Source organism: Corvus kubaryi, unplaced genomic scaffold (genome assembly GCF_017639235.1).
Source record: "Corvus kubaryi isolate FWS band 111438036 unplaced genomic scaffold, C.kubaryi_AGA036_p1.0 37398, whole genome shotgun sequence".
NCBI lineage: Eukaryota > Metazoa > Chordata > Aves > Passeriformes > Corvidae > Corvus > Corvus kubaryi.
This window is the reverse complement of record NW_024581137.1, coordinates 28234266-28262043: the sequence shown is the minus strand read 5'-3', so window position 1 is coordinate 28262043 and position 27778 is coordinate 28234266. Positions and strand designations below refer to the sequence as shown.

Below are 27778 nucleotides of genomic sequence, written 5' to 3'. Positions count from 1 at the left end.
TGTTAGTTCTGAATGTCCTTTTCAAATGAGGATTTATCTTTTTGAACTTACATTCATGATTCTCCAACAAAAAAAGAAAAAAGTTGAGAGCATGTCCTTGTGAGAAGGCCTGGTTTCTGCTGCAAGGTCCACAGACTGCCCTCTTCTCAAGAGTGAGATAATTCTGTTTCTGGAAGAAATATCAGCAAATTACTTTTGCTTATGAACACACTAAAAGGACTGTGAGTTCATCTTTTTAACACACAGGATTTTTAGATGAAGAGAAATGTGTATGAAAGCATTGTTCATTTCCTGGTATTTACAGAACCATTATCTTTCACCTCATGACCTCTTCCTCCACTCTTCTTAGTCTTACAAAACCAAAATATAATTCACAAATGATTCTAGTGGACAATATAATTTTGTTTATTTTGTTTAAAAATATATACTGTAAGCTAAAAAAATAATTTTTTATATATATATAGGCAAGAAATAGAAAATGGTACTTTTTGTACCAAGAATAATCACAGGTTATTTGAATGTCCCATAGTGTCTGTAGATATTTATTGGCAGCAAAACTATCAAGAACAATGATTATCACTCACACTAGACTAATATTTTCTTTACATATCTACAATTGTTCTAGGGCCTTGCCAGAGAATTTAATGGTTGGTGTCCCACACTAATGTGAAGAGTATAATTTGCTACATTCTATTCCTGGGCGTGGTGGGAAATACAACCCTTTTGCTCTCTATTTTATTCCTTTCTTTCCACAGGAAATCTTCATATCTATGACACAAACACAACAAAACAGCATAGCTTTATATTCCTATTTGGTACAGCTGTTCATAGCTGAACAAGCTATTAGATGATGACAAAGCAGGATCACTGGATTTAGCTGGGAATACAGCATTGCCATCTGCAGTTCTACACAATTGCCTTTGTTATTTAGTAGGTCACTGTCAGTTGGATCACTTACTGAGCCCAGAGATACTTAAGGAGTAGGTCTTTAGAGCCAGCTCAACATGACAAAATTGAGTTGCTCCTTTGGAGCTGCTTAGTGTTTGTTTTCCCCACACCTTAGGTTTCCAGAAAGGATTTGTGAAAAACAGACTTTTTCATGAAAAAATTACTTAATAAACACTTGACCCTTTTTCCACATTTTCTGTTCTCAGTAGGAAGAAAGATGGCTGATGTCTCCTCCCAAATTCTTCCCTAGACAATTCCACAAAGAACACCCCATAACATGTAGCTTGGTTTTGGCATCCACCCTGCTGCCTGGAGCCTGGCTTGGGGAGTAGCCCTTTACTTACATTTTAAAAGAAACTTCCTTTTCCTTCCCTAAACCTCTGCTTTCCAAAAAAAGCAAGTGAAACTTAAGAAACCAAACCCTTCCCCAACCAAACTGGAGGGCTGGAACTTCTTGGGGGAAATAATTTGCCTTTTCTCTCCAACCCTGACTGTTATTAATTCAGAAATATGTCACTGCACTGTGTCATTAAATGGCATGAAGCCTCTGCAGGGAAACATGAATGGCTTCCAACTTCACTGAAAAACCAGCATTTCTAGTACGAGTGACAGGCTTTCCTTGCCACTGCCCACCATGGAAGGTGTCTGCCCTATTCAGGTGCAGACTCAGCCAAGGGAGTCATTATTCCAGCTGTCATGGGTAGGTGGAATCATAAAGCAACAGACGCACTCACAACTTTTCCATTTGCTCATTTGCATAAGAAACACCTATGCAGAAGACAGAAGGAAGGTGAGGGGGTTTTCTGCCTACAACTTCAAAGGGAAATGGAACTGGCTGACACAGCTCTTTTCTACACAAAGAAATTAGGAAACCTGGAAACAGAGGGTCATTTAAGGCAAGGACCAGCGGCTGGTATTTTTCCTAGTCTCCTCCCAAAGAGTTGTTAATCTCATCTCACTTTGAAGAAACCCAAGAAAGTATGTGTGCAGGCTCATGGGAAAGCTGTTCTCTCTTGACAGGGTGGGAGGAAAAGAGAAAAGGTCAAGAACAGAGTGTGTTTACCTAAGCCATGTGCTCCAAGCTGTGTGTTGCTGTTGAGTACAGCTGCTTCCACTCTGAGCTGGCATTTTGTGGTTTTTGAATACTAGACCACTAAATAAAATATGGGGTTTTAATACCTGTTTTTTTTAAATATATCCAGTGTGGGCTGCTAAAGTAAACAGAATATTGCATGAGAGCACATTTCATTCATATGAGTAGAAGCTTAAAGCAGAAACAGGAGTGCAATTAGCAACCAAAACCAGCAGTAGAAGGCCCTGGAATACAGCAGAACTACAGGCAGATATAAATTTCCTTTTAAAGAAACATACTTGGAGGACCAGTTGCATAATTCTGCAAGCTAAGGAGAACACTGACTCACTGAGTCAATATTTGCTAAATTTACTGGGCCAAACTCAACTCTTGTTCAACACAGAAAAAACTTTCAAAGCAAAGAAAGGGCCTAGGCGTGATAGTTAGAGGCAGCAGCCTCTGGTCCCTGGGCCCTTCTCTTCCTGAGACCACGATCGCCGACTACCTTCTCAGGGTGGACTTTCCTTCAGCTTCAAAGATTTTGGGCAGCCTGTCCTTTATACTTGGTATTTGGTAGATGTGTGCCATTAGGAATTGGTGCTTCTTGTAGCTTTTTCCACTCTTTTGAATAGTATTCATAACAGAAAAATACAGAATTGAGTAAAGGAATTACTTCATGTCTTGTTGAAAAAGAAAGTCAACTCATATTTACTAAAGATAAGAAATTAGCATGTGGGAAAAATGGATGGAAGCACAGGCTCGTCTTCAGAAACAGATGTAGGCTGAGTTGCTTCGCTGTTGCAGCCAGGTTAACAAAAGAGGGGGAAAATAAAAAAAAGAGTTTTAAAAATTGACTTAACAGGGTTTTAAGCAAGGGAGCATGGCCTGCTGGGATACATGAAAAGCAGATGGTGAGCGAACATAGTGAAGCTGAAAGATTTGCTTTTTGAACTCCTCTGGTATTTCAGCTCTGAGGAGGCAAAAATATATTTCCCTGAGGTTTTAAGTCGATCTGGTGTGTGGCCTCTTGCACCACTGAAAAATCCTGTTCAGGTTTCACAGTCTGCTACGAGCAGGGTCTAAGGTGAAAATAGAAGCTGTCTGGGAAACCTAAAAAAAATTCTCAGGGAGTTTGCAGTGGGTTTTAATATTTTATATTTTAATATTTGAATGTGTCTTTTTACCTTTAAAGATGTCTATTAATATATTTAAAGGTATCAGTATGCACCTTTTCCTTACCTAGTAGCACAAAAGAGTAGGACAACCTGCTTTCTCACCTTCTGGGGGCTTCACTACCTGCACGAAGGAAGAACAAGCATCTCTGCACTGAAGTGCAGATCACAAGAGAATTTTATATTTTCTCTACAGCTCTTTTTTAAAACTATGTGGGGAAAGGTATAAAATAGGTGTTGGCACCTGAAACAACAGGGAGCTTTGATAAACTGACTCTTTTTTGTCCACCTTTCCTTGATCAGCAATAACAGATAGTGCTCTGTGGATCTAATTCCTCGTTGTCCTGCAAATCAAGGGCAAGTCCACTGAAGCCAGACAACTTGCATGCATGCTAATTCAGTCATGCCCTGATGCTTCTTCTGGTGAACGAATTTACCTATTACTGGGGCAACTACTCCTTCCTCAGCCTCCTTCCTGAGCTACGGGTGCTTTGGGAAAGCTTAATGAAAGTAGAAAAGAAAAGAGGTTAGAAGAAAGGAGAGGGGAAGAAAAATGTCTAAATGTACAGTTTTATTTTAGAATCACAAAACCTCCCTTTTTGGTAGAAATGCACTAAGACAACAGCGGAAGCGCAGTTTCTGGACTGAAGTGCTGTTTTGTGGTACTCCTGAAAGAATCTGGCTTTGTCTTGTCAACCACAAGTGATGGCAGAATGCCAATTTTCTTTTCAACTGGTTGTTATGAGTATTTGCTGATGTTTCTGAATTAATGTTGATCAAAGGAGCTCAAAATGGCTTTAACCTTTTAGATCTACCACTTAACTAAAAATATATTTAATATGTTAAAAAAATTATATTAAAAAATTTGGTCAGCCTGAAACTACTATTCAGCCTGTATTTTCTGTACTTACAATAAGCTACTCAGTAATTGAAAGACTTTTTACTGATATAATCTAAGCAGGGTTCTTTTTAGAACTTATGACTAGTTATAATTAATTGCTCCATAAATAAATTAATCTAAAAAGCACCCCACTGTTAAGTTTTTTTGAGAAAATAATAGTCATGTCCCATATCCAGTGAGGTAGAAGAAAACAACCAACAAATGTGGATGTTAATTGTTTCCAGCCCTTGCACTTACATAGTCTCTTTTCCCTATATACTCTTTTAAAAGCAACAGAGAAGGACTACACAAATTATCAGAGACAGTGTACATAAAGAAGGCTTCCAGAATTTTCTGGAATTTCCACTCAGCAGAATGTAGAAAAAAATTGCAGAAATATAAACAAAAATACAAAAAGAGAAAAAACCCTGTTGAGTTACATCAACAAATCAATCAAAACCAAACACTTTTGACATTTTATCTTCTGTCTCTCTTCCAGTCTTCAAAATAGACACCAGAAGCTGTTTTGGAAAAGTGCAACACACACCTATTTTTCCAGGAACTGTTGAACTCCTGTTTTGTGAGACAATTTAATTAGTTTTGTCCCAGATGAGGATGAAAGAATCTTAAATGATTTTTTGTAGGCTAACCTGAACCCATTAACTTAGATTTGAGGGGTTTGAGCACCAAATAGTATAATGTATTAAATATTTAGATTTTAATACTTTGCTGAAAACAATGTAAACTTAGGTCCCACATGCTGAACTCATCCATGAACAGTTCTGGTTTTAAATCTGGTCTCTGCCTAGAAGTCAGTGCAATCAGAAATAGCTCCTTTTAGAAAATACCCCATAGAATTCAAGTCACTTTTGTTGACCTCATTAGCTTAATCCCCCATTCTTTTCTTATTTACTCAGAAGCCGTCAGCAAGCTCTGGCAATCTGTAGTTGAGAACCACAGGGCTAGACTCAACATCAACTCAGTTAAAACAAACTTCATTCTGTCATGCTCTATAAGCATCACCGAAACACAAATATACACAAATAAACTGTACACAGCAGTATAGTTTCCTAAAAGATTTTCCAAAAACATATTTTGGCCATCTACTCTTCCTCCATTTTGGAGAAAGCACTTGCTCTTAACACCTCCATGCAATTCACAAGAATCAGAGCTCCAGTTAACTCTCGCCACTGTTTTGTTACTGGGTTTTTCATTTTATCCAAGGCTGATTGCAGATCTTGTAAGACGTCCCTGTAACCGTCTCCATAATGGGCAGCCCATGTGTAGAGAAAGTCATATGCAGGTTTCCACATCATCTGAAAACAAAGGAAAAAAATGAGGTTCAGTGTCAGAAATTTAATTATTGAGAGGAGAAAAGAAAAAAGCTAAATAGTTGAAAAGTCATAGAAAAGAAAAGCGAAAATAAGTGTTTAATCACTAGGCATGCTGAAACGCTTTATCAAAAAAGGCATATTGATATAAAAACTGCAGTAATCTTATTTACATTATGTCTATGAAACTCTCAAATTCTCAGAGAGGTAAATAATAGATAAATTCTTCATTCAGATGATTATCACCAAGTCAAAATATATCCTTGTCTGAAAATATAAGTCAAAGAACAAGGGTGGAAAGAAAACATTTTTCCCCTTGATCATCTTTTGCAGTGCATACACCCAGAAACAGTTTCCCTATTTGGTTGTGCTTTTGATGGTTACTGCCCCATTAATCAACATCCTACTGCCCCTCTACTTAGCCTGGAAATTTTAAACATGCTTTTTACCTTTCAGAAATATTTTCTGACAACAGCAGCAGGAACTTAATCTGCCTACTCTCTTAAAAGACAATAAAAAGTGTTTCTAGAAAGGCATCAGTAACAACAGAAGGATTAGGGAGAATCTCCAACCTTTATTGGATACAGGGGGCAACATAGTGATGAAGGATGAAGGAAAAGTTGAGGCTCTTAACGTCTTCCTTGCCTCAGGCTTTAATACCCAGACCAGATATTCTCTGGGTATCCATTCTGCTGAGCTGGAATACAAGGATGGAGAGCAGAATGAAACCCCCTTGATTAATTTAGATTGGATATTAGGAAAAAATTCTCCACTGAAATGTAGGTCAGGCATTGGAACAAGCTGCCCAGGGAAGTTGGTTGAGTTGCCACCCCTGAAGGTATTTAAAAGACGTGTAGGTGTGGTACTTAGGGACATAGTGCAGTGGTGGACTCGGTAGTACTGGGTTCAAGGTTGATCTAGATAATCTGACTAGCTGATCTTAGAGGTCTTTTGCAACCTTAATGATTCTATGATTCTATAAAATCTGTTTAAGAAAAAAGGGGGGGGGCAGGGGGGAAGCACCCAAACACTCTAAAACCGGCAAGTCAAAAACTTTTATAATAATTTTTTTTGATTAGGACATACAACTTAAAAATTTTCTTGCAAGAAACAAAGGAAATAAAAAGATAGGTTACCAGTGCTTTTTTGTTTTTCAAACTGCAATTTATTTGGTTTATGCCAAACAAGTAGAGCAGATCCTTAGCAGGTGTAATTCGTCATTGCTCTAATGACATTAATTAAGTTATAGCAGCATGATTCAGATACCAAGCTGGACTTACATCTTTCAATGTGCTGAGTAAATTTGCTCAGTTAACAAACAAAATAATTATTTTCCCAGCTGCTGCTTTTCCAAATGTTACTTGGGCAATCAAAATTCTAGTTTCTCTCTCCTCATTGGCAATAAAGATTTTGCAATCAGCAATTGAGTTAACAGTTGCAGGGATGATACACAAATCTGCAAAGAAACCCATGACTCTCCTAAAAGGTTTTGTCATTTACTGTTTTAACAGGAACATACTTATGCATAGTAATAAGTGTATATGGACTGATGACTGCACATATATAGATACACAGAAGTGATGAGGAAGTTGAGGTTTTTTAGCATCTTTTCCTCTTTTTTTGAAAAAACAGTTTTTATGGTTCTGAAGGATAATTCTGAAGGAAATTGGTTATTTCCTCAATATAATCTTATTAATTTACAAACAGTACACAACATAAAGCTTTACTTCCTTGACTTAAGCATTATTAACTTGCTTCCTGGAGGAACTGAGTAGGAGGAGAATTTCTTTACTCATAGTCCTGAGCTTTTGTCCATATTTTTGGGCTACAATCTTTCAGCTTACCCGAGACTGATTCTGTCATAGTTTCTATAAACATTTACCTCGACTTCTGCTGCCATGCCCAAATGGAAAAAAACATTAAACTTACACTAAACTTACTCAGCATGTCTCACAGTCTGATTAGTCTAGTTTCTACTTTGAGTTTAAGCCACAGAAAAGTGCCTATGCTTTCAGTGAAGTTTCTCATTTCAGGTCTACAGGAGGGAAAGGTATTGTCATTTACCCAAATGAATGGTGCCCACTTTGTCCTTTAAGCAAGTCTATCTTAAGTCATAACCATAACGTTACAGAAGGAGAAAAGTACAGTAGTGGTAGGTGGGAAGAAGAAGATTGACGAATTCTTTCGGGTGTTTTTAGAGATGATAAGCTGAATGTAATTTTTTAATTTACTGCTGTAAATATTAGATATTACAATATATTTTAATGAACTAAAGCAGGTCACCACTGTTGTATTTATGCTGAGACCAGAAAGTTTCTGTATTCCTATTTTTAGCTTGTTTGCCAAAGTAGCCAACAAGAAAAGCTGGTATTTCCTACAAGAGAAGCTGGTTTCCTGAAATTCTGTCACTGGTTATGCTTTTTCTGGGTCTCTTTCTTCCTTCTCTTGCATTCTTGTTAGACAAAGTTATTTAAAGGATTAGGGTATAGTCTGCTGTCTTCACTAGAATGTCAAAAGACAACGAATACGAAAAGATGCTATGCTTTGACTTATGTTGAAGGTCAGTCTGATATTGTAATAAGACAGTTGGCTGAAATATCCTTAAATACAAACCTTGGTTTCCACTAATCTATCACAACTGTTTGTTTTGGGTTTTTTTTTTAATCTAAGAGAAAAGAAAGAAGAAAAAGAAGAATGTGGGGATCAAAATCTTCACAAATTGGTCACCACTGGTGCATAATTAACTCAGCAATAATCTACACACTCGTCACATTAAACTAATACTGCAAACGCAGCAGTGGTTCTAAGGAAGATTCTTCTCCACATCCACATACTCTAATGCAATGGGTGAACTGAATTGCATTCAACATTCCTGAATTGTATCAAAGCAGAATTTCAGGAAAAATATTAAATCACTGCAGCATCCTGGTCAAGTTTCATCTCAGCTGTGTGAATGAGTTTTCCCTCTGTTCCCACTTTCTCTGCTGAGTACACAATAATGATACCTACATCCACTGCAAAATGATTTGGAATTTACTCATGAAAAACGCTTCATAATCTATACAACAACTGTATGTACCCTCAAGTTGCCCATGATCATTTGCAAGATTTCTCCCACCAAGAAAACTATGAAGTTTAAAAGCAGAAACATTTTTCAACCAATCAATTCTCCTGATAGTGGAACAGTCCTTGGTGGGGAATGAACCAGTTAATATTTTCATATAATCCTCAATAACTAGTCAAAACTTGTTATCCTTCCCCAGCTTTGCTGGGTTTCGGATTTTAAGGCAAACAACTACTATCAGTAGGAAATTTTAAGTTTAAAAAGGTTGGAAGAAAGCATTGGTATTTACTAGAAAGTACTGAAATTTAAGGTTAGATTCACAGGACATTGAGGGTACTCAGTGATCACATGAGACACCAGTGCTAGAAACCTTGTACTTTGAACTCACATCCGTGTGGACAAGCACAATTAAAAAGCTCACCCCAAACCAATAAATCTTCCATGGATCCAATTTAATCCTTGAAAAATGACACAGAAATATAGAAAAATTCTGATTTTTGCTTGTTGAATGTTCTCTGAAAAAATAGGAGTTTGACTGCACTGTGTTTTGGCAGCAGACACTGTCACAAAAGGCAGAGAATTTTGTGGGTGGTTTGCCATAAAAATAATGCAAAAAACTCTTGAAAACAAATTAGTAGGGTGTATGACGTGGAAGATAAGCTTCATGTAAAATCAAAACCCATTTAAAACAAAGTAAATGTTTGTTTATAAATTTTCTGAATATAAAAAAATAAATAGGTATGATGCTGGAAAAACAGTTATAAAATTGTTTTATTTCTGCTGCCTATTAGCAAAGGGGAAACATTTCGAAATCACATGGAGACCAGCAGAGTTCTACATTGTTCAGGTCTATAATTCCTTCTGTAGAAAGCTGGACATTTATCAGCCAAACACAGAATCTTAGTAAATAGAACAAAAGTGTAGGAAATGAGACAAGCCACTGCCTAAGAGTAAAAAAGAAAAAAAAAAAAAGAGAGTAGAAATGGGATTGGAAAGGCTGATAATTTTATGAGAAAAAATTGGAGGAAGGTGCATCCAGACTTAAGTACCCAAAAACAACTAAAAAAAAAATACACGAAATAGCTCAAAGAGAAAAACTAGATCTGAGAAGGAGGCTGTGTTTGCAAACAATTATGCAGATAATTTTGTTGAAAAGTACAGAAGCACATGAGTAAACAGGGGGAATTTTGATCAAATATTGATTGGGGAGGGAAGGCAGAGCATTCAAAAGGAATAAGAGGTAATGGTTCATGATTAGAGCAGAAATATCTTGATAGTTATCACCAAGCAGATAAAAACAAGATGACAGATTCACTGAATTCAGACAGTGGAAAGTAGAATATGTTTGGCAAGGAATAAGAAGAATCAGCTACAGGGAAACAAAAAAGAAAGAAAAAATTATCCAAGTAGTTGTGAACCTGTAAATGGGAAATAACAATTCCTTTGGCACGAAGAGGTCAGAGAGAGTGAATGCAGTCCGGATCATGTACATTACCTGCAATAATCAGGGGATGATAGTATAGGCAGAGGGAGAGCCAAGCCTGAATGTAAGCTCTCAAGTCAGAAAGATCATTCAGCAACGTTCATAAAAAAAGGAAAGAATGGGCCTACTGCATGCTTTGATGTTAGAAGAGAGAAGGCCAGGAAGTAACCTGGTTGCCCAGGCAAAGGTATGCCAGGGGCAGAGGCTGACCCTAAGCTCAGCAGTGTGGACAAGAGTCTTGTGGCATACCTGACATTGCATGGGTGCCATGAGTACCTCTGGTCACCTCAAATGTCACTAGAGATTAGTGACGTAGGCACATAAATTGCTCCTTAGATGTGTATGCACTAAAACACCTCTGAGAGGATAAATTGACTTTTATACAGAACTCAAACTTCTGTATAAGAAAAATGCTGTACAAAGGAAAAAAATCATGATCTACCTGAAAAAATATAAACTTAAAGCACAGATTTGCCGCATTCATACAACAGAAGTAGAATTGGTGTCAGAGCTTCCAACCTCTTCTCATGCTACTTAAGCTAAATGACAACAGCTATTACACCGGCATAGAAAAGTATTAATGACAGAAGTCAGCTTCCTTTTTGCGGAAAGAGCCAAAGCTGTATGGAGTGTGATCAGAAGTGGCTCCTGCAAGGACCACTGTGTCTGAAATGACAGCAGAGGTGTGAGTAAGGTTAACAAGTGGACAGGACAATAAAAAAATTTGAATGTGGCCCTGAAGCTCAAGACAGGGACCAAGATCTTCACTGGAAAGTGCAAAAGAAAAGAAGAATGAAAAACAAGGAAGAAGGAAGGTCCCTGGCTGTGTTCGTGCAGAGCAGCAAATAAATGTGCATGCACTGCTACACCAGGGCCTTACCTCCAGAGCTACTGCTCCATTTTTCCCTTGGTGAGGCACTTCATAAGCCTCTATTTGCTGCTTTGTGAGTCGGGCTAGCTTCTCTGCAAGCTCCCGCCAGCTTTTGCCAAGCTTGACTGCTGAAGTCAAGATGATGGTGTCCTGGGTAAGACGTGCCACTAATCCCTGGCAATCTATTTTCAAAAGTGCCTGCAACAATGATTTTCATTAGTGATCCTTCACCAGTAATTACAAACAGAACATTTTCATTTAATTTTATAACACTATTCTGCATTTCTATGCAAACAGGAAGATATTTTGTTACTTTTTTTGTTCTTACAAATATGTACTTTTTTCCTACAAAATGGTGTTGCCAACAGTTTCAGAGGAAAGCTGCCCACAAGCTTAAGAAAAAAATGAAGCTGGCATTCAGTTGGTTCAGCATTCCAGTGACAAATGGATCCTGCCAAGCTTACAGACCCTGAAAGAAAAACATACTTCTCCAACAAAAATATTTGAGACAAAAAAAAGTTTAACTTCTTAGAAGTATGACATGAAACTTGAAAATTAAGTTAGAGCACTATTATACTAAGGTGTGGTCCTTCATCTAGGGCTTTATTTGGAAAATCATTGATCACATTGGCCAGCACCTTTTGATTTACTCCTCCCACCAAACTCATAATTTGCTGACCACTAAGGAGAAATTCAAACATAAAACCTTTCCTCCGCCTCACCAAATAAGCATTTAATAACACTCAAAATGGTTGAAGGAGTAAAACCTTGACATGCAGATACATTGCATTATCCTTTCTTTATTTGTTTGGATAAGAGCTAATGGGTAAAACAAATGTTGGGGTTTTTTCTTCTCCTCAAATTAACACCAAAATATTACACTGAAACTGTTGAGGTTTTCAGGGAAAGATCAAGATCAAAATACAGAATTTTTACTTGTTTTCTAAATACTGATTTTTTTGTGAAATATCAAGCATTTCTGCAGAAATCAGACATATGTGTAATTTAATTTTAAAGTATAAACCATAAAAAACCCTCATAGCAAACAGAACTTTGGTAGACACACTAGGGAGAAGCTGACTACAGCGCACTGTACAAAATTCCCCTAAACTGGAGAGACAGTGGTTCAGTATGCAATTTGCTGTGATAAGCAAGAACCCTATAAAACACAAAAAATGGAGATTTCTTAAAAGTAACTGAAAATTCTACCCCAAAATTACATGGATGACATCTAGATTTATGTCTAGCTCTACAAAGACGAGGACCTGTTTTGGCACTTCCTAGCAAAAATATATAAATCTCACAAAACAGGACATTGAGCAACTTGGTCTAGTGAAAGTTGTCCTGCCCATGACAGGATGGTTGGAATGAGATGATTTTTAAGGTCCCTTCCAACCCAAACCATTCTATGCTTCTATAAGCTTAATCAAATTATGCCCCACATTTTGCCTGTTTTGTAATGAACTCTGTTTCACTGCATTCATTTGAAAGTTTAGATAATTTTCACCTTTAGGCCCCCCACTCCTTTTTGTACAGAGACATGACAGACTTTGCAATACCTCATACAGGCTCAGTTTTATTCCACATAGTTTGATGTGCTCTTAAGAATTGCAAGTGGCAACTGCTACCAAAATTTTCTGAATCCTGCTGAAGTTTCTGTCAGCACTTCAAAGGGGATAGACCAGTGATGAGGAGTAAACTTAGCTGAGGTTTACAGTTCAGGGTAATAAAAAGGCTTTAGATGAATAGCTACAATGTGAGTTTTTAAACATCCATTTTTGTAATACTTTATTTTCATATCAGAAATTTAATTATCTTTTGTTCCTTAATAGGTTGGTCAACTTTTCTGTCAGAGACAAGGAGAGTATTAAGGGACCATTAATTTCAAATTAATTTGCACACAAATCAGTAAGCGAATTAGGATTGTTAACAGTGCAACTTATTACCTGGAAGTAATTAAAATAAACTTTTGATTCACATTTGGCAGTATTTAGTCACATGGAAGTTGTCCAATGGCTTACAAATGAGGCCCATGAAAATAGATACTGAAATACTTGCAATATCCTCCTTAGGCCAATACAACATTGACTATGAAGTTGTAAGGTGTGGATAGAAAATCTTGCCTTCAACATTTGGATCAAGATGTGTCTTTTAAACATATGAAGCTAAGCTAGACATGAAACTTAGCATAGACAAATATCTATATCTATATCTATAGAGATATATAGATATATATAGATATATCTATGTACGTATAGTGGAGTTCCCACAGTATAGTAATGTTACTTAATACTTCACAACAGGAATGTGAATTTCCCAGGGAAGCAATTTACCAAGACAAAAGACAAAACTATTTCAATCATGGATATTTAAAAACAAAAAAAGTTATCTTAGTCAACCTACTAAATGAACACAGTTTCTGGAGCATTAACAGAAGACTATTCAGAATTAATTGATCAAAGTATTATTCTTCATGAGAGTTTGGATGTATTTTCCACCTATTGGTGTCTACAACTTTTAGTAATATGTTCAGGTTTGTAAAGATCCTGCAGGGATGCAGAATCAGATTTTCTTGTTCCTACATTACAACTGAGTAGTTTCTTGGCAATACATTCCCAATAAGCCGGTTAGTTCATGCAATACTTACAACAATGAGTTCATAAAGAAATAGTCTTTTTTTTTTGTTAGCATGGCAGTCTTGCTTCATCTTCTTCACAATATGTGCAACTCTTTCTGATTCTTTATCAGCATGTGCCTCATTAAAGTCATCCAGAGACATATGTGAGTATCCCAACACTTCAGCTAAAGCTCTCCAGTCATAAACACTCTCTGATACCGTAGACAGAACTACTGAGTAGATATAAGTCAATTTTTTGAATGGCAAGGCAATTTGTTCAACAAGATTCCTGGTAGTTAGCTCACTATCAGCAGTGTCCATAGCTTGTTCTTTGGAAATCACTTTTATGTTTTTGCAATGTACAAGACCAATCTTTCTTCTGAGAACTCCCACGTACCACTCTTTCATTTTGGTTTGTCCAATGGCTTTAACTTTATCTTCACCAAGAAGTGCTATTGTGTCCCCTTTAAAATATTCCAGCAAATAGTCAATCTTATTTTGACGTAACACGGTTTTCAAAGCCACTCCATAAGTATTGACACTCAAAGTTTTGTCTTGAAACTTTGGATATTTTATTGTTGGTATCAAAAGCCATGGTGCAGACTTGATTTCTTTGCGGTTTTGTAGGCGCTTTGGCCTATTAATAATTCCACTTAATTTTGGAGCTGGATCGGGAGTCGTAACATGGAACTGTGTTACTTGGCTACTTTTTAAGATTTTAATCTGAACAAGGAAAACAAAGAAATGCATCTCCCTACATCCAAGCATGGAAAACAGGAATTGCTGGCGGACCATTTCACCAGTTTTCAACTCCTCCTTTTTAATATTTTTGCTTTGATCTTCCATTTTTACTTCAAAATCTGGATCACAGGATATCAAAGAAATGTTTAGATCTTGGGGTTTTTCAAGCAGAAATGTGTGCTTTCCCCACAGCTGAAACACCACAGGAGGCATACCTTTCCCCCTTTTTTTTATATCACAAATAGTGAGTTTTGTTGGAATGTAGTTATGACCAAAGACTGTAAAAACTGCAGTAAAAGATGGATGAATATATTTGGGACCATAAATTCCAACTGAGACTGTTCTATGAACATAGTCCCACACATTAGTTGCTGGGGGCTGGATTTTGCTTGCTTGTATGGCAATCACTGCATACATCACATGACTTAGGTCAGTTAGCTTCACTTGTATGGTATCTTGATAAATATAGCAATTCTCCAACTTCTTAAAAGGTCCTTCTTTGTTGAGACTAAAAAAACACACAATATCACTCATAACTTGGCTGAGTGGATCATTCTTCACTTTAGCTGCAACTTTCACTTCTAGGAAAATGGCTTCACTTGTGTTGAGGTTGCTCAGTGTAAGTTCTATTAGAGGACTTACTGTGCTGGACAGATCATTGTTGCATGACATTGGAGGGTTAAGGATAGCCTTTAAACCAACTTCTTGGAATTCTCCTGGTAATACATGACCCACAGGGACATGAATGTTGATATCTGAGTCAGGCAGCTGCACTGAACCCCCTTCATGATTCAGTTTACAAACTACATGAATGTCTGTAGCTTGCGTTTGCGCCCATCCAGGACTGTGGCTCATGGCTTCTAAATCTAGGCAGGACCGGGTGAGCTGTCGGTGACTCAACCAAGCCATCTTGTAGGCTTCGCGGTCGTTCTGAAGCCATGTTATATCACAAGCTGTAGTTTTTTGAGGTGCTGTCTTGTGAGGATTAAATCTTTGGTTATCAACTATATCCAGGAAGTCAGAGATGCTTTTGGATCGTCCAGATCTTCTTGCTGAAGTCTTTCTTAGGAGACAGTCAATATCTAGCTCATCACCTGAGGAATCCAAAGAGTCCCTATTGCTAGAAAGTTTAGAGAGCAAATAAGGTTTTTCCTTTAAGATAGAAAGACGTTTATTATTTTCATTTCTATTGGAAGCAGCTATGTCATGTACAAAAGGGTTGGATCCTGACAGTTCATTCCAGAAAGGATTTGTCTTGGAAACAGCTTGAGCATGTTTGAATACACCAGACCAGTCAATATCCAAATCCAGTTTACTTTCATTGACATCTGTTTAAAAGAAAAAAAGAAGTATTTCCTAAAGCACAGAGGCTTGAGACATTCCGTTCATTTCCAACTGATAGTCTGTTAAATTAAGAGCTGACTAAATTTTCCTCCTGAAATACACATAGATAATTTCTATATTTCTCCTTCACGTTTTTAAACAGTATCAATGTTGATTTAATTAAGAATATTTCTTAATAGAAAGAGTGCTAACAAATTAGTGCTGAATAACAAAATAATATTGAAGGATGTAAAGCATCTTTTTTGAGGTGTTGAACATTATCAACTCTTATGAGTATTAATTGGCATTGAGTATGATAAAGTTCCATAAGGTTCAAACCATCATATTCCAGTAATCTTTGGCCTCTTACAAAATGCCATGGATTTCTTTCCTTTGTGTCTGTCTCTTTGCAAAGACTAAACAACTACAGTTTCATTTTTCAAACACTGCAGACTGTACAGATAAGTGCATTATTCAATATTCCTTTTCATGCTAGTGCATGTGCATTTAATTGATAACAGCACTCCTACAATTTATCTCCATGTGTGTGGAATTTGTTATACTAGCTTTCCATTAAAAAAAAAAAATTGATATAATTTATGAGACCTTGTACAACTTGAAGTTTGGAGAGAAATGTTTGTGTGACTACTAATTTTTTGAGATTGCATTTAAATAGACAAATATGGGTGTATAAGTGATATTTACATATCTTTTCTAATACAAATACTCATTATTAGCAGTAATATCTATTTTTTTTGGAAGAAGAGAATTCCTTACATTTTATATTAACAATTGTTCAGAGAAGCTGGTTTATAGTTGGTTGAGACTCACCCTTCTTGCAATGGAATATCCGCAACTTTTTATGCCAAGGGTTTCCATTACTTCATTTTGCCATTATTTGTTCTATATATAGAGGCTATACCATCCCTTCTTTATACATTCTTGCAAAGAGTTTAAATTTTAGAAGGAAAAGTCATAATTTCTAATTTTTTCACCATATCTATAGCTCACATTATTACACTTTCCACAGTACTCTCCATTTCCAAGGTTATTCTACATTGCTCAATTGCAAGCATTACAGTGCATACAGCCACAAAAAGAAAAAAAAAAAAACTTTTAAATGTTAGTACTTCTCTTTTTGTTTCCTTTTTCAAATTGTGATAAAAAGCCGAAACTATGAAGTCTTTCCACTGTTCCAGAAAATTCCCGGTTTGGAAGAATCAAGGTGGAATTTACCTGTTTGCCAGCTGCCTATCTACATTGCCTTGACAAGAGCTTTCCAGGTGGGCTGCCAGGGGGATTGAACCCAGGGGCAGCCTCCTTTTCCTCAAGCTCCTTGTCTTGACCAGGGTCACCAGAGGAGGTGAGGCTATTCCAGCCCCCACTAAAAAGTTCTTTTGTCTCTGCCCATAGGCCAAAAAACTTTCCTTGCACTGTGATGCTATTACAATCAGAGCATTATTGCATATTAAAATATAAACTAATTAAGCCCAAAATAAACATAAGGGGTTTGTTTGGGTTTTTCCCCCATCCTAAAGGGCATGTTTCTACAGGAAAAATACGAGCAGAAAACTCTGTCAGAGCCTGAGTCACTAGGACAGATGCTTTCTCATGCCAAGGTAACAGCACAATTACTAGAGCGCAGCATGTCAGCAAAGAAATAATTCCTGCTCCACAACTTATACAGCGTCAGGCTTGCTGTTACATCTGTTACTGGACAAGAAGCTAAGAGAATGCCTACATTGTGGAGGGCAAAGTTTTCTCAGCATTGGGGTTAAAATAGCAAGGAGATTAAATAAACTTTGCCAAGACTCCAGTTTTTAAATCGGGCTAACTTCAAAATTACCCTGCCTTCATGCTTCTTAAAACCCTAAATTAATCTAGTTTGGCTAAGAAGTCCCTCTTCTCTTCCCCGGTCTTGACCCCCAGTAAACTTACTCTAAGTAGCATTTTTTGATGTAAAGTTAAAGATTTCAACTCTTCCTCCCAATCTGCCTGATCCAGAGTTTTGCAGAAATAAAGACTTTAGTTTGAGAGCCTTAGTACAGAAAATAGCAGAAGAGTCATACTGTAGCTGTCTGAAGGTGTCCGGTCATCCATGTCAATCAAAGTCCCCTCCGACCGGCTTCGTGGAATCTCTCCACTGCTTAGGGAATCTGTTCCACTACTGGAAGAATTTTCCTCCTAGAAGACAGTTAAGCATATAAAACATCAGCAAGTATGCAATTTGAAAAAGGGGAAACTGTTGAAGAGTTATTGAGCTTTGTTCCTGTATTGTGACGTGAAAAAATAAATATGAAGATATAGATTATGACTAAATTTATTAACTCTGCCCAAGAGCATCACAGTCCTGAGTGAGTCTTACTATCTAATGTCCATCAAACCCAGCAGATGCTACAGCCGCAGTATAATGTGGTACCCCAGCCCATAGTGAAGTCCAATAACTCACAAAATTAAGTGTCTTGTAATTGGAACTGAGCCAATTATACAATAACTTCCACTCAGATGTCTTGAATAAAATGTTTGTTTAAAAAATAGACACCATAATTCCTGTTTTCAGGTTAGTTTGAGTAGAATCATTAAAGGGGAAGATCTAGACCCGTTACTTTCCATGCCAATTAATATAAAGTATTTTCTTGCCATTCTGCCTTATTATTCTTACGTTCCTCCCTGAAAGACGATCAGGTCAGATTTCCTTTTAGTCTGTCCAAGAATGACTTAAAGTACCCTTCCTTAGTGAGCACACCAGCACAGCAACAGCCCAAGAGAGGATATTCAGATCTCTTTTTCCTTGTTCCGGCTACAAGAAATTGTTTCATTTTGGTGCAGTCCCTTAGAGGCAGGCAACAGAAGGATGAGCCTCTCAAGGTAACTTGACTAATGCTGAAGAAAGTGGGAGCTGTTGTGTCTCCTAAAGAAAGAGGAATTACAGAAGTTTCAAGCAAGCATTTGGTATCCTACATGCTGAGATTACTGTATCCCAGGAACAGAAGCTAGAGGAAATAAAATAAAAGAGATTTTTTGTGGAGGGAAGCTCTTCAAGTTAGTGCTATAAACCAAGACATCACCTAGTGACTTTCCCAGAATCCTCTCACAGATCCTATATGTAGTGAGATATAAATGCTGATGACCATTAAGATATCTGGGGAAAAAATGAGCCAAAGAGACAAACAAACAAGGAAGGGAGAAGAAGAGAGAAGGAAAAAATCCAGAAGATTTTTGGATCCATACATGGGATACAAAAGTCAGCTTTGTTCAGAAGTCTGAAATACTGCAGCCTGCTACTTCTGCAGTGAACACTGCAGCCTAAGGAGGCCTCATTTTATCACTTTTAAAATAAAAAAAAAAAAAAGAGAGAGAGAAAAAGAAGAAGGATTTGGCCTGGTTTTGCTGCAGCTGTAAGAAAAATGAGTTTTCAGTTCCAGTTCTCTCCAGTTCCACTTGAGTTATGGGAAAGGACACATACCTTATATCCAAGCATTACTGCACAGAAAGCAGAAGCCAGCTGTCTGTTTTCACTGAACAATGCCATGGTTTAAGATACCTTTTTTTTCACTACACATGTAAATTGATAGTTTTTGCTCTTCCCACAAAAGGTACCTTCAGCTAATGGCAGTCTGTTCAGGCGCCGTTTTGTACACAAGCAGGGTGCAAGACTGAGGTCGGGCAAAGCTCAACAGTCACCCAGCACCTCAGAAGGCTGTATGGATTTTCAGATTCCTTTGTTACGAGAAATCTCTTTTATTTGGCCTTTGGAGTCCTGATTTTAGCTAGTAGGTAAAGCTAGCCTCCAACATCAATACATTCTGGCCTCTGCTACTAGCACCCCACCAGAACAAAACTGGAAACTAAAATGCCTCCTTAATCCCAACACCATTAATTCCAAGATATGACATTCCACATCTAGATAAAGATATCACTGTTGCTGCTGCCTCTGATAAGCAATGGTATATTTGATAATGTATACAGACTCCTTCAAAAGAAATAAATTTTGGTTTGCTACTGCATCTCAAGATGTTGAAAAACTGAATGCATTTTATAAACATGCAAGATTTTAATCTCTGGCTTCTACATATACACTATGGAGGTTTAATCACACAAGCATAAGGTATCCATAGTCTAAAATCTCAATAAATGTACAAAAAGTAAGTCTTCTTTTTACAATACCAGTGTACTTGTTGCCAGCACTAATCTCTGTCTGACAATTTACTGATAATTCACAAATGAATTTAAGAACAGTTCTTTAAATAGTTAAAACACCTACAATTATTTCAGTAGCCACACAAAGTGGGAGGTAGTAAATAAGGATGAAGAAAGGGCACGAGAGTGCATATGTACAGGGGCTAAAATAGGAAACCCATGGAGAAGGGAGAAGAAGAGAGGAAGAAAGAAAAACAATCTCTTTACGCAGTGGGATTATATTGACAGAGACATGACAACAAAATTGCTTGTGGAAGTTTTTGAAACACTAAGGACTTCTGCAAATAGAATAAACCATTTCCTAAAAGTTCCCTCTGGGAATTCCTCAAAATGTTCATCACTAGCCTGGCATAGAGATAGAAAAGGCAGATACTGAAAAGGAAAACCACTTTCAAATATAATCCTCCGCCCCCATGAAAGCATTTCTTGGTATGACAGCATGATGAGGGATCCCTTGTGACTGGGGCACATCTTCAGGCCAGCTAAAAAGAGGATGAGAGAAGGGGAGATATATAAACTTTCCTGAGCAAAAGATGACCACATTTGGCCAGCATGTCAAGGGATGTGGGAAATGCTGGGGACAAGCTGTACACACACCACTGGGTACTGGGCGATGCGCCTCTTGCACAGGGTTACATGAGCTGACACCACAGTTGGGTCCCACCTCTTCTCTGCTCCAGCCTGAGTGCTGGGAAGGCCTAAAGCCCCAGCTCCTTTCAATGAGCCTAAGAAAATAAGAAAAACAAATGCCTATCCTTTTCCATTGATACATTCTGTGATAAAATATCCCAAACTTAACTGTTGATAGGACAGACCTATTAACTTGGAACTTAGCTGAACAAATTCTGAAGCATAATCATTCACAAGAGAAGTGAGATCGATGCATGTGGGATATACAGCCATACTGATCAGCACTGAAAAGCAAAGGTATAAAAACCTTTTGCTGCAAAAAAAGGGAACTCTGTGTAGGAAGAGCCAGAGACCAAGCTTTTCATTTGCTGTAGTCACTGAATAAGAAAGATATAAACTGACAAGTGTTTAATGGTGAAAGGAATTATTTGACTGATGGCATGTCAGCTCACAGTGGGAAGTCAGGAGGGAATGAGGAAGTGAAGAGGTTGGAAAGAGATCAGCTGTGGAGGTGACCAGTGAGTGAACCTGAGTGAGTGCTGAGAGATGTGGCATTTTTTGTATGAGGGCAAGCAACAGTTAGCCAGGTGCACTCTGCTGGGGATTGCTTGACCCATAAAAGCACGTAACCCAGGAACCGGAGCACTGCTAGCAGGCACATTGCAGCACTGTTACAGAGGAAGAAAAATGCACTAGATGCTCTAGAGGAAGAAGAAAGTCTTGGGTAGAAAGTTCAGTTTCACAGAAGTCAGGGGACAGATTTGCTGCAGACAGCATTTTTGCTGCATATAATGCCTCCAGAAATTTCTTCCAGGTCTTTCAAAATTCAAGTGCACCTTTTTTTTTTTTCCCCAATCTCACTAACAAAAAAACCATATCCTGCTCTGTCTAAAACAGTGGTAACAAAGAAAATAAAAAAAGCCCAAAGGCAAATGCTTTGCCACTGCCTTTGCCTTCAAAAATAAGAGAGAACACATTCCTTTGTGCTTTTTAAGTATCAATATCTCAGAGCAAAACACTAGCAATTTATATTTCATTCTACCTTAATCCTTCTTCAAAAGCAGGTTTTGTTAAGAACAGAGCTCTCCTGCGGCCATGTCTCCCCATGGACTTCTACATGTTCCCCACACAGTGCTACCCTTATTCAAAAAGATTCATGGCCTTTGTAATCAGAGGATGAAGTTTATGCATTAGCAGTGAGAGAACAAGCAACAGAAACAGGTGAGGGTGATGTGGCTCATTCCTTGGGGTCATTTTTGGGTGACACAGGGGAAAATGACTTTCTAGTTATATAGGTTGAGTTGTTAGACTTTCAAGTTTCTTTCTGAAAAAGGAAAATTGTAAATGTAACAGAATGTTAAATAATATGTTCCTCATCTAACCAAATACTGAGTCTACTGAATTCTTGAAATTCTATTATATAGAGAGAAGAAAAAGGATTCTAAAGAGACAGCAATACACAGAAGAGGGAATGTTTCAGAAGGACTGCACATCACCAACAAACCTAAAACACTGCCCATTCTCAGCAGACTAACATATTTTTAAGCATTAGCTACAGTAATAGATCATATTTTAACTGTCTCTTGGTTCTTGTGGCTTAGAACAGCTTTATGCAGCTCAGAGTTCAGTGAGAGGCACTTGAACCCAAGTTACTAATCTTTGATTACAGAGCTGAACTGTGGTGCTTTAGCCACTGGCAGCACAGCAAATGGAACATTCTGCTGAAGTGAGGAAGCCTTCAACATATTTTAGTCTGGTGCATGCAAGGCATTCAAGGAAATCCATCTGTATCTCACTTTGTACAGAGACAAGATCGACTTTTAAAGTTCAGCAGCAACATTGATGATTTAGTATGACCCAATACCTTGCCATTTTGACTATAATTATAAAAAGGAATTTTCAATAGATTTATCTACTGGTTTACTCTATTGTCAAATAGTTGCCAAGTTTGGTACCTACTTTTTCAATGTTGTGAAAATGTATCACCCTGTGGGAACTGCAGAGCCTTTCACACTGAACCCAGGGCTTAGACTTTCTGCAGACCCAACATAGGTCTGCATGGCTGCTTGGAACTGACACAATCACTGCTTGTAATACTTCACCCAAGCCAGTGCTTAAGGGTAGAGCTGGTACTCTCAGCACAACAAAAATGGGAATTGAATTGGGTCATCCTCTCAGTAGATTCCACCACTTTGCAGGTGGGTTTTTATAGCCTCTGCTCAGCTCTGCACAACCCAGAACTTACTTTACAGCCTGTTTGGGGAACACTGTGCAAGCAAAAATAGCTATACCATAAACACTCCCTCCACAAGGCAAGTATCCTTCCCTCCATTACACACATCTATGCTTCTAAAACTGCTTGTTATGAGCATAAGTAGTAGAGCATTTATTTTCAATTATAAACTTTACATTTGGGAATATTGCTTTCCAGAAACCTCAAGGATGTGTAGTTAAGTTTTGATGTTGTCTTTTGGGTTTTAGCTACCACTCTGAAATACTCAGTGGTTTCCCTTTGGCCTCAGGAAAAAAGAAACGTTGCCTTCTACTTACTTTACCAAGTAACTTCTTCGAGAACAGGAAATGGGAAATAAAGATATCACTAACAAATTAATTAATGGATCCAACTTTGCACTATGAAATTGCAATATTTCTTCTTTTTGATGAACAGAAAAAGCTTTGCAAGTTTATCAGCCTAATTCTTCTGTGGATTTATGTCCTTACACCAGTTAAAAACAATAGTTAAAAATCTCACTGGATTCTCACTTAGTGTGTATACTTGTACATACTTTGGAAGCACAGTTCGTTTCTTCATTTTTGGAGGTTCTGTGAAAGCACTTTTGGTTCCTTCACAGAGATTAGAATACTACAAGTATTGCAGTATTGTACTTCTGACTGAAGCCAACAGCTATTCCTTCAAAGAGGATATTGAAAGTACTCTGTAAGGAGCACCTTTAATTTAGAAGTTTTATTACAAAGTAAAATTTTCGTTTCTAGGTGCTGCAAGTGTTTCAGTGTCACCATAATTAATGCATGCAACACTTCAGAGCAAGGCAAAACCTGTAGATACCATGTTCTGCATGTGAACTGGAGCCCTGCTGCTTTTCCTTAGGTACTTTTAATGCTTTCTAGGATGACACAGAAACCTCAGCTATCAACATTTTTAATCAGCCTAGAGAAGTGGGAAGTACCAGGATGATCAAAATCTCTGTTAGCTATTTATATCCCCGTGAACTATAGCTGTGATCACAGGTTTTTAAGTACATGACACCTCCAAAGTGGTCTATATATTATTTCATTACCCTGATTTCTTCTTTTTCCACTAAGTTAGACTTTTTCTCACATCCATGCTGCATGAAGGAATTACATTGGGTCTTTAACTGAGCAGCTTGCCTGTCAATGACAAGTGGAGCTAAAGGCTGAGACATCTGCCCACTAGCTTGGCTTAGAGAGCACTCCCGACTTTGCATAGCATTCATTATGTCCTTCCCTGGGAAAGGCTCATGTCTGAATATGTTAATGCCACAAGTCAGCTTTGAGCAGGATAGATATGAGCTGTGGTCTTTGAGGGCAGGAAGCAGTGGTGGGGGACAGAAATAGTGGTGGCATAAACAGAAATCCTTTGAATGCCTCAGAGTCACTGGGGCATGACCAAAAGGAGGAAAAAAAAAAAAAAAAAAGGCTTCCTCTGTCCCTAAGATTTGATTCTGGCAACATTCCTCTAGCTTTTCCAGTTATATATAGAAAATAGCACATCTACTATCCACCCAGAAAACAAGCAAAGGATCCATTTTCCAGACAATCAAACCCAGGTCAAGTAGTGAAGTAGTTCTTCAGTTCTTCCATAGAAACGGGCATTCAGGCACTTCTGAGTTACATGTGTCATAGATATAATTTTAAATTTAAGGGCTGAGCACAGGCAGGGAAGAAATCCCTCTTGACTTTCAACATTCAAATGTCTCATCTGGCCCAGTGATGTGATAAAAAAATCCTGCAAGGGCTGCACTCTCTTCACAGCATCAGGGTAAAGCAGAATACATCAAGGAAACCACCCACAGAGAAAGACCAGTGTTTTAGCTGCTTACAGCTCTAAAAGCTCTTGAAATTATTATTGTAATTAATATTAACAGCAGATTTTGAGAACCTGAATCACCTGGATTTGTTGCAAATATGTAGGATGATTTTTCTGTTATTTCAGGCCAAGAATGATATGACAAAGTGATGTGGCTGACACTATGTCGGGATCCAGTCTTGAACATCCAGCTGTGGAACTAAATTGTCAGTGTGCTGCCTGGATAGCAACATTTTATTTTGGACAGGTGTAGATTAAAGATGCATGAGCAAAATACGCAATGAGAACCTTGAAGGAAATTGAACCTGATATCCAGGCATATGAAAGGTGCCTTTAGGCTTCCGGTGTTGTGCTTTCAGCAAATTGAGGTGAGTGCCCAGAGAAGGATACAGGGGGACACTACAATGTGCTGTGGCTTTGATGAGATAAGGAAAGGTCTATCTTTCCATAAGCATGACAGAATTCTGCCTCAACACAAAGGAAAAACGTGTCAGAAAACCTGTACTATCAGGTGGACCCTTTGGTTTGGTGTTGGTTAACTTGGAGGGGGGACAAAAACTCCCAACAACATACCAACCAAAAAATGAATTAACACAGTTAACACACATGGAGAATATGCTTTGGAAGGTTTAAACTACCTCAGGCAAGCTTTCAAAATGTTTAAACTAGCAAAAAAGGTACCCCAGTTTCGTAGGACAAGAATGGCATGGTGAAGAGGGGGGAAACATGACAATCACTTGTTCCATTTCTCCTGGGAAGTATAAAGGGACATCAGTACTGAGACGGCAGAAACAATGGAAAATGGATGACAAATGATCAGATCAACATGGAAAAAAATTAATAAAAGAGGCAACTACTTGTTTGGGAAAATAATTAGATTAAATATAGTAGAAGAAAGTAAAGTCATTTGGCAAGGATTCCTCCGGTTGTAATTAGAGGTTAGTTCAGAGAGTTAATAACTGCAAGCATAACCGTTCTTCAGTGCATCCACAAATTACATTTTGCTCTACTTGACTGACCACATAACAGACACAGGGAACATGTACCAGCACAAATAGTATGTTTGATAGACTGCAATAATATCCACAAGGAAAGACTGTTACCTATTTTTTGTGTATTGACCTGTTTTGACTGAAGGACTCGTTCAATAATCCTTGACACTTTAGGAACATGGTAAAAGGAGCATCAGAAAGGGAGTCTTAATCACAGAGACAACATCCAAAATATACTGCAGAAAGTGAACTTTTCCTTTGTTGCTTTTTATGGCAACTACAGTTCCCAAAGTTTGGTTGGATCTTTCCTCCAGAAGTGAGACATCATTGCCTTTAAAGCATTTGTGCCTGTGTTGTTAATAATAGCCTGAGCTGTCCTTTAAGCTACACCTGCCAATATTATAAAGTTATTTTTGACAATGTAATTTTGAAGGGAAGAAGGGAGGAGAGTTCATAAAAATGCATTTTGTTCTCTAAAAGCCAAAAACAGCACCTCTTATTATACTGCAAACTCTCCCTTTACATAACAATCACACATGCTCTTGACAAGGAAAGGCCCATTATTTCTATCAAATGGGATACATGTTTAAATGGATAGTTTCTCTACTAATGAAGGACATTTGAACCTCTGAACTGTACTCTTAACTACTACTTTTTAATAGTACTTTTAACTGAATTCTTTCACTGAAGTAATATGACTGGCAGATAGACTCTAAAATGGTAAAGATCCAGCAACAAAAATTAAGTCAGAGGAAGATAAACTGCCATTCAGTATCAGGTTCCATTTAATAGTCCAACTCCAATTATGGAAGACTGCACATTTCAGAGGAAAAAGGAAAAAGTTCTACCTATGAAAATGAAGACTGCTAATTTCAGTATTGTTGGTAGTCTTAGAACCAAAATGGCAGTGATTATACCTTAAAAAAAAAAAAATTAAATACTGTGTACATTATCACTGTGGATCTTCTTCTAAAGGAGCAATCAAGTCTGAGAAGATTTGAGGCAACAAGTTCCCAATAAATTGCATGCCCTTATGTGTCTAAATTTAGTTTTTAAATCTAGCTGCTTTGCAGGCTCATTCATTGATCTGTCTATTCCTACGTGTTTAGAGGAGGGCATCTATAATTTTGGCTGTTAATGTTTGGTACAATAAGCAGAATAAGATGTTCAATCTCATCCACTTTTATACAGCAGTTACAATCATTCTTCAACAATTTTCTTTTTTCAGAATTGAAAGCAAGAAGTGTAAGAGATAACTTTTCCAGGTCTCTTCTTCCTCCAGTCCCTATATTCTTTAACCACCTTCATTCTCTCCACTGCACCACAGTATCCAACTGTCTTTTCAGCAGTAGTTGTCCTTCTGGTGATGTACACCATCAGCCTAGATGCAGCATTCAGTGGAAAGCCAGTTTTCCCATCCAGGAAAACCACACTATTATATTGTGATGGATAGTATTACCTACTGGAAGCATCTTAAGGCTGTGTATTCTCTTGTCCTGGCTCCCTGAACAACTCAGACATAGAAGCCATTCCTGAGGTTCTCACCAGACAGTTGGCTGATCTCCAAAATCGATCAGCGAAATGCTTGTACAACAAATTGGAGAAGCTCCCCAAGTGAGCCCAGGCATTCCTGTGCTGACTTTTATCTCACATTGTCTCTATTCCCCGCAAAAGCAACCGCAGAGCTCCAACTTGCTTTTCCTAACATCCCTGCCCGTCAGGCTGCTACCGACACCCTAGTTTCTCACTGGCTCCTGCTCTTCCTTCTGAGCCAACATCACTGAGGGCAAAATTTGATGAAGCAGCTGAGAGAGCTGTAATTGTTCAGAAATAGTATGACCTGGCACTATACACCAATGGGTGCCTAATGATGCAAGAAATCTATCTCACACAGCTCTATAACATCTTTCCATACCATTTGCCATGAAGAAATCTTAATGTTAATAATAACTTAATCCTATTTCTTTGCATTTAGTATGGCAGTGGTACAAAGAGAAAGAAGGCATAAAGCTGTTGCTTCCTTCTTTCTTATTTCCTTCCCTACCTCTATTACCATGCCCTAAGCCCTAGGGTATATCACCATGTCCTGCAGCCATAGGGAGGAGAAGATACAGCAGGCAGGAATTGTGCAGCAAGACTGATCTTATTAATTGTTTTACAAACTCTTTTATAGACTTTTTTCTTCATAGTCTAATTGGACAAGGATCAGCCACCCCTTGGGGGTGATTGGCTAAAATCCTAAAACATCCATTGTCAAAATATTTTCCTACTATACTATAAGCAAGACTTCTCAAGGATGCAGGTGTTTGGTTATTTACATAACTCTGCTACCTCTTCTGTGAGAGAGAAAAGTCTCTCACGGACTTAGACAATAGCAAGAAAATC

The 27778-nt window shown here is 37.9% G+C and overlaps 1 protein-coding gene across 1 annotated transcript in view; it reads right to left on the bottom strand.

Moving 5' to 3' along the window:
* Positions 1 to 510: 510 nt before the first annotated feature.
* Positions 511 to 27778, bottom strand: part of MACC1 (MET transcriptional regulator MACC1) — a 36954-nt gene continuing 9686 nt past the window's right edge. The window contains exons 2-5 of the mRNA XM_042043914.1: positions 17572 to 17686; positions 13469 to 15507; positions 10831 to 11019; positions 511 to 5388 (exon numbers count right to left, since the gene is read on the bottom strand). Coding sequence (XP_041899848.1) covers positions 5176 to 5388; positions 10831 to 11019; positions 13469 to 15507; positions 17572 to 17686 — 2556 coding nt within the window. The 3' untranslated portion in view covers positions 511 to 5175. The remainder of the gene's footprint in view (positions 5389 to 10830; positions 11020 to 13468; positions 15508 to 17571; positions 17687 to 27778) is intronic.